Below are 14,449 nucleotides of genomic sequence, written 5' to 3'. Positions count from 1 at the left end.
CAGGGAAGAAAAATAAATGAATAATTAAAATCAACAGATTATGAGCCCAATGGTAACTCCCCCAGTGGAGAAGCAGCACAGATGCCTGCATCCGCCACTAGCAAGTGGGGGCTGGGCAGGAAGGCACAGGCGGCAGTGCTTTTTAAGAATTGGGCTGGAATGCCCAGAATGTAACCAGAGCGAACTAACTTGGGCTAGCATACCAGACTGTGGGATAGCTACCATACGAAAAGCTCTAACATAAGACACCACCAGGACCACACACACAACAAAGGATGGAACAGAAATAGCCAGCTGCAGACCATCCCCCGCCAGTGACAGGCAGCCAGAGCTGTAAGGGCAGGAAGGGGGCAATTGCAGCCCCGGAGAGACTTTACTTACCAAACTGCAAGCTGGCTTCTTTGCTAACTAAGACTTCTTGGGGTTCTGGACAGTCATCATCTGCCTGACAAGCGGCGCCAGCGGTACACCCAGAAAACTGAGCAGCAGGGAAAGGTGATAAGTCGCAGCGACCGCGCTCGCTAAACACCTGAGCTACTCGGTCCTGGGAAGGGCGCAAAACACAGGCCCAACCGAATCTGCGCCTCTGAGGGCTACCTGAGAGCCGAGCCTGAGTGGCTTAGACCAGCAAGGTGCATGCAGCCTAGGGCCGGCCTCAGACGGTTCCCGGCAGAGCAACGTAGAGCCTGAGCGGTGTGTGCCATGTGCAGGGGCAGGCCCAGCGGGGCTGAGACACTGCAAACACACGCCAGTGTTATTTGTTTGCAGCATCCCTCCCTCCCCACAGCGCGACTGAACAAGTTGAGCCTAAAAGAAAAATAGTGTCCACCACTGCCCCCATGTGTCAGGGCGGAAATCAGACACTGAAGAGACCAGCAAACAGAAGAAGCTAAACAGAGGGAACCGCCTTGGAAGTGACCCCACACTGCCCGCAACACCAGAGAAAGTCCCAAAAATATCTTTATTATTTTTATGACCATTCTCTCTTTTGTTGTTGTTGTTGTTTGTTTCTTCTTTTCTTTTTCTTCTCCTTTTTTTTAAACTTTAAAAAATTTTTAAGTCCTCTATTTCTCCTTTAATTTTAATTTTTATAACCTACTATCACTTTTCAAAAAAAAGACCCTATTTTTAAAGCAAATGCCGTATATATGTATTTTTTGTGGTTGTTGTTGTTTTTTTTAATAATTCTGGTGACTTTTTTTCCTTTCTTCTTGTTCTTCTTTTCTTTAATATTGTATTTTTGAAAATCCAACCTCTACTCTAGATTTTTAATCTTTGCTTTTTGGTATTTGTTGTCAATTTTGTACATTTAAAAACCCAATCTTCAGTACCCAATTTTACCTGAGAGCGAGATTACTGGCTTGACCACTCCTCCTTTGGACTCTCCTTTTTCTCCACCAGGTTGTCTCTGTCTCCTCCCTCCCCCTTCTCTTCTCTACCCAACTCTGTAAATCTCTGTGTGTTCCAGACAATGGAGAACACTTAGGAAACTGGTTACTGGCTGGATCTGTCTCTCTCCTTTTCATTTCCCTCTTTTATCCTCCTGGCCACCTCTGTCTCCTTCCTCCCTCTCCTCTTCTCTGTATAAGTCTGTGAACATCTCTGAGCGGTCCAGACTGAGGAGCGCACATAAGGAAGTGATTACTGACTAGCTTGCTCTCTCCTCTTTTGATCCCACCTCATCTAATTCCAGTCACCTCTAACTACCCCTCCCTCTTCTCTTCTCCATGTAACTCAGTGAACCTCTCTGGGTGTCCCTCAATGTGGAGAAACTTTTCATCTTTAACCTAGATGTTCTATCATCGGTGCTATATAGATGGAAAAGTCTTGAGGCTACTGTAAAAATAAAACTGAAAACCAGAAGCAGGAGGCTTAAGTCCAAATCCTGAGAACATCAGAGAACTCCTGAATCCAGGGAACATTAATCGACAGGAGCTCATCAAATGCCTCCATACCTACACTGAAACCAAGCACCACCCAAGGGCCAGCAAGTTCCAGAGCAAGACATACCACACAAATTCTCCAGCAACACAGGAACACACCCCTGAGCTTCAATATACAGGCAGCTCAAGTTACTCCCAAACCATAGACGTCTCATAACTCATTACTGGACACTTCATTGCACTCCAGAGAGAAGAAATCCAGCTCTACCCACCAGAACTCCGACACAAGCTTCCCTAACCAAGAAACCTTGACGAGCCACTGATACAACCCCATCCACAGGGAGGAAACTCCATAATAAAGAGAACTCCACAAATTCCCAGAATACAGAACGGCCACCCCAAATGCAGCAATATAACCGAGATGAAGAGACAGAGGAATACCCAGCAGGTAAAGGAACAGGAGAAATGCCCACCAAACCAAACAAAAGAGGAAGAGATAGGGAATCTACCTGAGAAAGAATTCCGAATAATGATAGTGAAAATGATCCAAAATCTTGAAATCAAAATGGAATCACAGAAAAATAGCCTAGAGACAAGGATTGAGAAGATGCAAGAAAGGTTTAACAAGGACCTAGAAGAAATAAAAAAGAGTCAATATATAATGAATAATGCAATAAATGAGATCAGAAACACTCTGGAGGCAACAAATAGTAGAATATCAGAGGCAGAAGATAGGATTAGTGAAATAGAAGATAGAATGGTAGCAATAAATGAATCAGAGAGGAAACAAGAAAAACGAATTAAAAGAAACGAGGACAATCTCAGAGACCTCCAGGACAATATGAAACGCTCCAACATTCGAATTATAGGAGTCCCAGAAGAAGAAGACCAAAAGAAAGACCATGAGAAAATACTTGAGGAGAGAATAGTTGAAAACTTCCCTAAAATGGGGAAAGAAATAATCACCCTAGTCCAAGAAACTCAGAGAGTTTCAAACAGGATAAACTCAAGGCAAAACACCCCAAGACATATATTAATCAAATTAACAAAGATCAAACACAAAGAACAAATATTAAAAGCAGCAAGGGAAAAACAACAAATAATGCACAAGGGGATTCCCATAAGGATAACTGCAAATCTTTCAATAGAAACGCTTCAGGCCAGGAGGGAATGGCAAGACATACTTAAAGTGATGAAAGAAAATAACCTACAGCCCAGATTACTGTACCCAGCAAGGATCTCATTCAAATATGAAGGAGAAATCAAACGCATTCCAGACAAGCAAAAGCTGAGAGAATTCAGCACCACCAAACCAGCTCTCCAACAAATGCTAAAGGATGTTCTCTAGACAGGAAACACAAAAAGGGCATATAAACCTGAACCCAAAACAATAAAGTAAATGGCAACGGGATCATACTCATCAATAATTACCTTAAACCTAAATGGATTGAAACCCCAACCAAAGGGCAAAGACTGGCCGAATGGATACAAAAACAAGACCCCTATATATGCTGCCTACAAGAGACCCACCTCAAAACAAGGGACACATACAGACTGAAAGTGAAGGGCTGGAAAAAGATATTCCATGCAAATAGAGACCAAAAGAAAGCAGGAATAGCAATACTCATATCCGATAAAATAGACTTTAAAACAAAGGCTGTGAAAAGAAACAAAGAAGGCCACTACATAATGATTAATGGATCAATCCAAGAAGAAGATATAACAATTATAAATATATGTGCACCCAACATAGGAGCACCGCAATATCTAAGACAAAACAAGTATGAAAGGGGAAATTAACAATAACACAATAATAGTGGGAGACTTTAATACCCCACTCATATCTATGGACAGACCAACTAAACAGAAAATAAACAAAGAAATGCAAACTTTAAATGATACAATAGACCAGTTAGACCTAATTGATATCTATAGGACATTTCACCCCAAAACAATGAATTTCACCTTTTTTTCAAGTGCTCACGGAACCTTCTCCAGGATAGATAACATCCTGGGCCATAAATCTAACCTTGATAAATTCAAAAAAATTGAAATCATTCCAAGCATCTTATCTGACCATAATGCATTAAGATTAGATCTCAATTACAGGAGAAAAACTATTAAAAATTCCAACATATGGAGGCTGAACAACATGCTTCTGAATAACCAACATATCACAGAAGAAATCAAAAAAGAAATCAAATTATGCATAGAAATGAATGAAAATGAAAACACAACAACCCAAAACCTGTGGGACACTATAAAAGCAGTGCTAAGAGGAAAGTTCATAGCAATAGAGGCATACCTCAAGAAACAAGAAAAAAAAAAAAAAAAAACCTAACTCTACACCTAAAGCAACTAGAAAAGGAAGAAATGGAGAACCCTAGAGTTAGCAGAAGGAAAGAAATCTTAAAAATTAGGGCAGAAATAAATGCAAAAGAAACAAAAGAGACCATAGCAAAAATCAACAAAGCCAAAAGCTGGTTCTTTGACAGGATAAATAAAATTGACAAACTGTTAGCCAGACTCATCAAGAAACAAAGGGAGAAAAATCAAATCAATAAAATTAGAAATGAAAATGGAGTGATCACAACAGACAACACAGAAATACAAAGGATCATAAGAGACTACTATCAGCAATTATATGCCAATAAAATGGACAACGTGGAAGAAATGGACAAATTCTTAGAAAAGTACAACTTTCCAAAACTGAACCAGGAAGAAATAGACAATCTTAACAGAAACATCACAAGCACGGAAATGGAAACTGTAATCAGAAATCTTCCAGCAAAAAAAAAGCCCAGGTCCAGACGGCTTCACAGCTGAATTCTACTAAAAATTTAGAGAAGAGCGAACACCTATCCTACTCAAACTCTTCCAGAAAATTGCAAAGGAAGGTAAACTTCCAAACTCATTCTATGAGAACACCATCACCCCAATACCAAAACCTGACAAAGATGCCACCAAAAAAGAAAACTACAGGCCAATATTACTGATGAACATAGATGCAAAAATCCTTAACAAAATTCTAGCAATCAGAATCCAACAACACATTAAAAAGATCATACACCATGACCAAGTGGCCTTTATCCAAGGGATGCAAGGATTCTTCAATATCCACAAATCAATCAGTGTAATACACCATATTAACAAATTGAAAAATAAAAGCCATATGATTGTCTCAATAGATGCAGAGAAGGCCTTTGACAAAATTCAGCATTCATTTATGATAAAAACTTTCCAGAGAGCAGGAATAGAAGGAACATACCTCAACATAATAAAAGCTATATATGACAAACCCACAGCAAACATTATCCTCAATGGTGAAAAATTGAAAGCATTTCCCCTAACGTCAGGAACAAGACAAGGGTGCCCACTTTCACTGCTACTATTCAACATAGTTCTGGAAGTTTTGGCCACAGCAATCAGAGTAGAAAAAGAAATAAAAGGAATCCAAATTGGAAAAGCAGAAGCAAAACTCTCACTGTTTGCAGATGACATGATCCTCTACATAGAAAACCCTAAAGACTCCACCAGAAAATTACTAGAGCTAATCAATGAATATAGTAAAGTTGCAGGATATAAAATCAACACACAGAAATCCCTTGCATTCCTATACACTAGTAATGAGAAAATAGAAAGAGAAATTAAGGAAACAATTTCATTCACCATTGCAACGAAAAGAATAAAATACTTAAGAATATACCTACATAAAGAAACTAAAGACCTATATACAGAAAATTTTAAAACACTGATGAAAGAAATCAAAGAGGACACTAATAGATGGAGAAATATACCATGTTCATGGATTGGAAGAATCAATATAGTGAAAATGAGCATACTACCCAAAGCAATCTACAGATTCAATGCAATCCCTATCAAGCTACCAACGGTATTTTTCACAGAGCTAGAATAATTTCACAATTTGTATGGAAATACAAAAAACCTCGAAGAGCCAAAGCAATCTTGAGAAAGAAGAATGGAACTGGAGGAATCAACCTACCTGACTTCAGGCTCTACTACAAAGCCACAGTCATCAAAACAGTATGGTACTGGCACAAAGACAGACATATAGATCAATGGAACAAAATAGAAAGCCCAGAGATAAATCCACACACCTATGGACACCTTATCATAGACAAAGGAGGCAAGAATATGCAATGGATTAAAGACAATCTCTTTAACAAGTGGTGCTGGGAAAACTGGTCAACCACTTGTAAAAGAATGAAACTAGAACACTTTCTAACACCATACACAAAAATAAACTCAAAATGGATTAAAGATCTAAATGTAAGACCAGAAACTATAAAACTCCTAGAGGAGAACATAGGCAAAACACTCTCTGACATAAGTCACAGCAGGATCCTCTATGATCCACCTCCCAGAATTCTGGAAATAAAAGCAAAAATAAACAAATGGGATCTAATTAAAATTAAAAGCTTCTGCAAAACAAAGGAAACCATAAGCAAGGTGAAAAGACAGCCTTCTGAATGGGAGAAAATAATAGCAAATGAAGCAACTGACAACTAATCTCAAAAATATACAAGCAACTCCTGCAGATCAAGTCCAGAAAAATAAATGACCCTATCAAAAAATGGGCCAAAGAACTAAATAGACATTTCTCCAAAGAAAATATATGGATGGGAACAAACACATGAAAAGATGCTCAACATCACTCATTATCAGAGAAATGCAAATCAAAACCACAATGAAGTACCATTTCACGCCTGTCAGAATGGCAGTGACCCAAAATTCTACAAGCAATAAATGCTGGAGAGGGTGTGGAGAAAAGGAAACCCTCTTACCCTGTTGGTGGGAATGCAAACTAGTATAGCCACTATGGAGAACAGTGTGGAGATTCGTTAAAAAATTGCAAATAGAACTGCCTTATGACCCAGCAATCCCACTGCTTGGCATACACACCGAGGAAACCAGAATTGAAAGAGACACATGTACCCCAGTGTTCATCGCAGCACTGTTTATAATAGCCAGGACATGGAAACAACCTAGATGTCCATCAGCAGATGAATGGATAAGAAAGCTGTGGTACATATACACAATGGAGTATTACCCAGCCATTAAAAAGAATACAATTGAGTCAGTTCTAATGAGGTGGATGAAACTGGAGCCTATTATACACAGTGAAGTAAGCCAGAAAGAAAAACACCAATACAGTGTACTAACACATATATATGGAATTTAGAAAGATGGTAATGATAACCCTCTACGCGAGACAGCAAAAGAGACACACATGTATAGAACGGACTTTTAGACTCTGTGGGAGAGGGAGAGGGTGGGATGATTTGGGAGAATGGCATTGAAACATATATACTATGGTAAAAAACAAATCGCCAGTCTACTTTCGATACAGGATACAGGATGCTTGGGGCTGGTGCATGCAGATGATCCAGAGAGATGATATGGGGTGGGAGGTGGGAGGGGGGTTCAAGATTGGGAACTTATGTACACCTGTGGCAGATTTTGTCAATGTATGGCTAAACCATACAGTATTGTAAAGCAAAATAAAGTAAAAAAAAAAAAAAAAGACAATAAAAAAAAACAAAGTTAAATAAAAGACTTCTCAATTGTTATGATTGATGCTTCATAAAACTGCAGCCATGAAATTAAAAGATGCTTACTCCTTGGAAGAAAAGTTATGACCAACCTAGATAGCTTATTCAAAAGCATAGACATTACTTTGCCGACTAAGGTCCATCTAGTCAAGGCTATGGTTTTTCCTGTGGTCCTGTATGGATGTGAGAGTTGGACTGTGAAGAAGGCTGAGCGCCGAAGAATTGATGCTTTTGAACTGTGGTGTTGGAGAAGACTCTTGAGAGTCCCTTGGACTGCAAGGAGATCCAACCAGTCCACTCTGAAGGAGATCAGCCCTGGGATTTCTTTGGAAGGCCTGATGCTAAAGCTGAAACTCCAGTACTTTGGCCACCTTATGCAAAGAGCTGACTCATTGGAAAATACTCTGATGGTGGGAGGAATTGGGGGCAGGAGGAGAAGGTCAGAGGATGAGATGGCTGGATGGCATCACTGACTCGATGGACGTGAGTCTGAGTGAACTCCGGGAGGTGGTGATGGGCAGGGAGGCCTGGCGTGCTGTGATTCATGGGGTCGCAAAGAACGGACATGACTGAGTGACTGAACTGAACTGAACTGAACTGAAAACTAAGTTGAAATATATATTTCTTTAATGAAAGTATAATTTATAAGCTGAAAGTACTTGAGAATAAAGAAAGCTATGATTGAGAGATACTCACCTGTCTGATAAATAGCCATATATGATGCCTCCCACCAGAATTCCACTCATGACTAGGAATTTAGCCACTGAGATCAGTGACTGAGATTTACATACCAGGTCCCACTGAAAGAGAAGGACACCATCACTGCAGAGCTTCACAGCAGCTTAAAATCTCATTACCATATGTAAAATAGCTAGTGGAAAACAGCTATATAATGCGGGGAGCTCAACCCAGTGCTCTGTGACAACCTAGAGGGGTAGGATGTGGAGGTGGGAGGGAGATTCAAGACGGAATGGAATATGCATACTTAGGGTTTATTCATATTGTTGTATGGCAGAAACCAACACAACTTTGTAAGCAATTATCCTCTGATAAAAAATAAACAATCTCTCAGTGGAAATCTGGTCAAAACTTCTTAATATAACTTGCAAAGTTCAATATTTTGGGCCTTTATCACTCTCTTCAGCTTCTTTTTTTCTGCATTAGTTCAGGTCTCATTTAAACATAACTTCCTTAGGGAAGTGTACTCTAAATCTGTTGGTTTTAATAATCTCTAGTTTACATCAAACTAAGTAGTTCTCAGTCTTGGCCACAGAGTGAACTCATTTGAGGAGATGCAAAATTTTACTAATTAGAACTTTACAGTAGATGTAATATGACTGCTCCAGAATATAGTCTGGGAATGGAGTTTTTCATCAGTCTAGTAAATATTTGTAATATACAATCAAACGATGAACATTACTGACCTGGTATAATATTTTAAACACATTACACAAATTACTGGTTTAGACTTTGGTCATCCCAAGAATAAAAGTACTATAATAGAAGGGTTCATTTCTATTTTGGAATTTGTTAGACAGTGGGCTGCTGTCTATGGGGTCGCACAGAGTCAGACACGACTGAAGCGACTTAGCAGCAGCAGCAACAGCAGACTCATTAAATATGTAGGTGCCTGGCTTTTAATAGAGAGGTAATTGATATTTCCTGAAAGGATGAAGAATGAACACCTACCTAGTGACTAAAGGATAGAAGCATGTTCATTATTCTGTTACCCCTAAACACCCAGATCATGTACTTACAAGAGGTAAATGGGGCCTCTTACCTCAGTTACGATGGTGGAGGAGAAGGAACTTCGGTCATACATCCAGCCGTCCACACAGGGCTCTGTGTCCAGGTCAGTCATGTTGGGGAAGGTCCCATTCAGGTAAAGGAACTGCCACTGGGGGCGGCTGAAGCGACGACACTTCTCTGGCCTTAGGTTTGAGTCCAGTGGGATGGAGATTCTCAGGAGGGCATCTTGACTGAGGGTCCCAGTGTCATTAGCAGAGCCAGTGTCATTGTCCAAGATGTGGACCCAGCAGCGATGACCAGGGATGGCTGCAGTGAAGTTCTCCAGTAGGATGTGAGGGTACACTATGAGGCTAGAGATACAAAAGAAAACCATCTGAAGGATCTGGAATCTCCCCAGGCCTCCAACTTGATCCAGAAGGTCCTGAAAGGCCATCAAGGATGAGCCGGTGATCCTCAAAAGGAGGCAAAATGACTATCTAGAAAAGTTCAAGGGAAAAAATATTTCCAGCTGCAATGTCACACTAAGTTTGTATTGATCCTGGCCACACTTTCTCCTCAACTGGCTCTTCCATCAGGATAGTGGAAACTGTTTCTCCGTGTTGTTTTAAGGTCAGGTAAGTAATTAGCGATTTATTAGAGATAAATAATTTGCTGAGTAACTCTAGCAGTTGATGATCACATCTGTTACATGTTTACTTTGTAAAAATTCTTCCAGCAAGATCCAAAGTAGCATTGAACTTTGACTTGTAGATTCTCTAGTAAATAAACTAAAATAACCTTCTGTATTGTATGCACAGTCCTTTTCAAAATATGTGAGACTCAAATGTTAAGTGCTTTATGACTTTTTGTGTGTGAAAAGAAGTGAAAGCAGATTTTTGCTCAGTACTAAATCTTTATTAAAAGAGTTAATGAAAATAATCCTGAGTTAAATTAAAACAAGTGAAATATGATGAAATCCTTCTCTTCCAGTAACTGCTTCAGTTCAAATCAGATCAATGAAAATCAACACAATGAAAATTGTTGTTGTTCAGTTGCTAAGTCATGTCCAACACTGAGACCCCACGGATTGCAGCACACCAGGCATCCCTTTCCTTCACCATCTCCCAGAGTTTTCTGAGACTCATGTCCATTGAGTTGGTGATGCTATCCAACCATCTTATCCTGTTGTCCTCTTCTTTTGCCTTCAATCTTTCCCAGCATCACAGTCTTTTCCAATGAGTCAGCTCATCACATCAGGTGGCCAAAGTATTGGAGCTTTAGCATCAGTCCTTGATGCATGATACAGGGTGCTCAGGGCTGGTGCACTGAGATGACCCAGAGGGATGGGATGGGGAGGGAGGTGGGAGGGGAGTTCAGGATGGGGAACACATGTGCACCCGTGGCAGATTCATGTTGACTTCAAAATAAATATACACCATGTCAAGTGAGATTTAGCTCAAGGATGCAAAGATGGTTCAATAGTCACAAATGAATCCATGTGATATGCAACATTAACAAATTGAAGAATAGAAAAAAATCAAATCTTATGATCAAGTCCATAGATGCATAAAAATCTTTTGGCAAAATTCAACATCCATTTATGATAAAGACAGTTGACTAAGTGGGTAGAAAAGGAACATAAGTAAAGGTTATATATGATAAACATACAGCCATCATCATACTTAGTGAAATATTGAAAACATTTTAAGACTGGGATCAAGAAAGGATACTCACTTTTGCCACTTTTATTAAACATAGTATTGGAAGTCCTGGCCATAGAAAACAGACAGAAAATAATTCAAAGGATCCTTACTGAAAAGGCCACAGTAAAACTGTCACTACTTGCAGATGACATAAAACTATATATAAAATCCTGAAGTGATGATTTATAAAACTGAACAACTGATAAACTAATTTTGTAAAGTTGTAGGATGCAAAATTAATATATGGAAATCTGTTGCATTTCTATAAATTAAAAATCTGTTAGAAAGAAAAATTAAGAAAACATCACCTTAAACATTGCATCAAAAGAAAATTTAGCTAGGTGAAAGAGTTGTATTTGGAAAACATAAGACATCACATCATGCTAATCTCTGGCTTACCAGGTGGCTCAGTGGTAAAGAATCTGCTTGTCAAGCAGGAGACATATGTTCAATCCCTAGGTTGGGAAGATCCCCTGGAAAAAAGAAATGGCAACCCGTTCCAGTATTCTTGCCTGGGAAATCTCATGGATAGAGAAACCTGGTGGACCAGTCTATGGGTTTGCAAAGAGTTGGACATGACTGAAAAACTAGACAACAATAAAGACATTAATGAAAGAAATTGAGGAAGATACAAACAAATGAAAAGACACTCATCTACAATACAAGCCACAGGATTCTATATTTGTTTCTATATTTAACTTTGTCAGGGATTTTAGACTTTTACATGGTTTTCTGTTGCTGCTTATTGTCCCTTTGCTTTAACTTGTAGGACTTCTTTAAGCATTTCATATAGGCCTGATCCAGTGATGATAAACTTCATTTTTTGTTTGGGAAAGTCTTTCTTCTTTTTTTTAAAGGATAGTTTTGCTGGATATAGTATTCTTGATTCGCAGTGTATTTTTCATTGATTTTTATCATTCCACTTCCTTCTAGACTGCAAGATCTCGGTTGAAAACCTGCTGATAATCTAATAGGCACTGTCTTGTGCATAACAAGTTGTTTCTCTCTTGTTGCTTTCAAGATTCTCTCTTTGCTTGTGGCTTTTGATGATATGTTTATAATGTACCTCAGGATAGGTCTCTTTAGACCTATCTCAATTGGAGTCCCAACTTGATTTTCTATTTGTCTCCTTGGACTTGGGAATTTTTGGCTATTATTTCTTCAGATTGCTTCTCTGCTCCTTTCTCTCCTATTTTGTGACTCCCATAATGTTCATGTTGTTCCACTTGAATGTGTTCCATAAGTCCTTTCAGCTCTCTTCATTTTTCTTTATTTGTTCTTCTGTTTGATCCTCTGCTTTAGTGATTTCAAAAGTTCGGTCTTCGAGTTGGTTGATTCTGTCTTCTGCCTGGTCAAGTCTGGTGTTTAGTCCTTCCCATAAAATTTTCAATTTAGTTTTTCTATTTTTCAGTTCCAGAATTTGTCTGGTTTTCATTCACAGTTTACACCTCTGTTGATAGTGTCATTTTGTTCACACATTTCTCCCCCAACCCCAGTTTTGTTTCATTGTCTGTGCTCTCTTTAAGTCACTGAGCATTCTTATCATGGTAATTTTACATTTTTTGACAATTCATGTATTTCTATTTCTTTTAGGTCCAGTTTCTGGAGATTTAGTGGTTCATTTAAATGTGTCATGATTGCCTGTTTCATTGAATATTTTGTTATTTTTCTTATTGAGATTAAAAAATTTTTTTTAATTTTATTTTTACTTTATTTTACTTTACAATACTGTATTGGTTTTGCCATACATTGACATGAATCCGCCACGGGTGTACACGAGTTCCCAATCCTGAACCTCCCTCCCACCTGCCACCCCATATCACCTCTCTGAATCATCCCCGTGCACCAGCCCCAAGGATCCTGTATCCTGTATTGTACATAGACTGGTGATTCGTTTCTTACATGATAGTATACATGTTTCAATGCCATTTAACATCTGAAGAATCAGCTAGCTCTTTCAAACTCTGTAATCTGGTCTCATACAGGGAGGACTTTAACAAAGCCTGGCTAGAGATTCTGGAGACCTCTCAAGCCTTTTCTAGATATATGTCCTCTCTGACTTCTGTGTCTAATTTCCAGTTTGAAGAAGCTGGCTGATTTTTACTCAGGACTTCTCCCCATTGTAGTATTGAGGCTAGCAGGTGCTGTGGTAAATCACTGTGCTGGGTCTCCTTCTAGTGTCTGTTTATGGTATTGCATATCCTGGTGCAAGGTTTATGTCTGCATTTTCAGAGACACCCTCTTCAACCTGGCATCCGTTCCTGTTTATATAGATGATAATCTCTCCAGATACCTGGTGTAAATCAGTTGAACTTACAATATTTTAATTTCTTCTCTAGAAAGAAGAGAGAATTTGGTGATTTCTAGTCAAATGCCCCTCAGTGTGAGGTGTATAGAGGAGCTCTGATCAGAGAGGGTGGATAGTATTAGGAATTTCCTACTGGTTGATGATGTTGGCTTCATGCTCATCTGGGGTGCATGAATATTTTAACTGGATTCTGGATTTCTCAGAGAAGTATTTTGTAATTTTGTTGTTAAATCTGTGGGGAAGGAAGGTCTAGGGCTTCTTTTTCTGCCATCTTGGTAAGATGTTGCTAATGTAATTTTGTGGGTTGGAACTTTTGGGCCATCAAGTAGTAGTGATTGATACTGCTGAATGTGTTGTGACACTAGATGTATTACATATGTGTAGTACTCTGGTTGTTGTAAAGGATGTCAATAGGTGTAACACTGAAGGATGTACATCCCCTTAACCAAGGACCCAAAGAATAGATGTATGCATTAAGTCATACTCTTGTTGTGGCCCATCTATCTTGCCCAGAGGGATGATATGTTTTTTTTATTATTACCACAGGTTATCTAAAGTGAAACAATAAACACTATATCTAGGAGGTAAAACATTGACAGATGACAAATGGCAGCTCTGTAGTTGAGATATCCTCATATAAGAGTTTTTAGCTCCTACAGAGCATGCTGTGCAGACAATGGCTAATGGTGACTTAGCCTCTTAACCTCTGTCATGTGATCAACAGCAGCTCATGGACTCTGAACAAAGGGAACAAGGCTCAACTAATGTCTCTGAGTCTTCTGGAAAGAAAGATTATGTGTCCATGGGATGGTGAAAAATCAACCAACCAACCAACCAACCCCAGCTTTACTAAACTGCATGAGTGGTGACACAGACCAGCTCTCTAGTTTTCACATATTTCCTTTTCTTAGGTCCATCACAAGACTATATTCCATTCAATAACTTTGAGAAAATAAAGAGTCAATAACTTGTTAGCAAGGATACTGGTGGAAACCTCTTTCAGCAGAGATTTCCCTGCCATGTCTTTACATAAATCATCTGCTGTCCTATTATATCTGCACTGGCTTTATGTACCATGCCTGTTTAAGAACTTTTGACTAGACTTCATGATGCTATTTCTCAATAATTAATAGACTCATGTTTTATATAAAAATAGCCAATTAAAATAAATAAAATGCAAAACCAATACAATATTGTAAAGTAAATAGCCTCCAATTAAAATAAATAAATTTATATTTAAAAAAAAAAGATTAA

The 14,449-nt window shown here is 38.9% G+C and overlaps 1 protein-coding gene across 1 annotated transcript in view; it reads right to left on the bottom strand.

Annotated features, from left to right (window-relative positions):
* Window positions 1-9,638, bottom strand: part of LOC128068846 (organic anion transporter 7-like) — a 44,422-nt gene extending 34,784 nt beyond the window's left edge. The window contains exons 1-2 of the mRNA XM_052662079.1: window positions 9,237-9,638; window positions 8,153-8,256 (exon numbers count right to left, since the gene is read on the bottom strand). Coding sequence (XP_052518039.1) covers window positions 8,153-8,256; window positions 9,237-9,638 — 506 coding nt within the window. The remainder of the gene's footprint in view (window positions 1-8,152; window positions 8,257-9,236) is intronic.
* Between the last annotated feature and the right edge of the window lie 4,811 nt (window positions 9,639-14,449).

Source organism: Budorcas taxicolor, chromosome 25, assembly GCF_023091745.1.
Source record: "Budorcas taxicolor isolate Tak-1 chromosome 25, Takin1.1, whole genome shotgun sequence".
Classification (NCBI taxonomy): domain Eukaryota; kingdom Metazoa; phylum Chordata; class Mammalia; order Artiodactyla; family Bovidae; genus Budorcas; species Budorcas taxicolor.
Note: the sequence above shows the minus strand (reverse complement) of the source record. Positions and strands in the feature narration are given on the sequence as shown.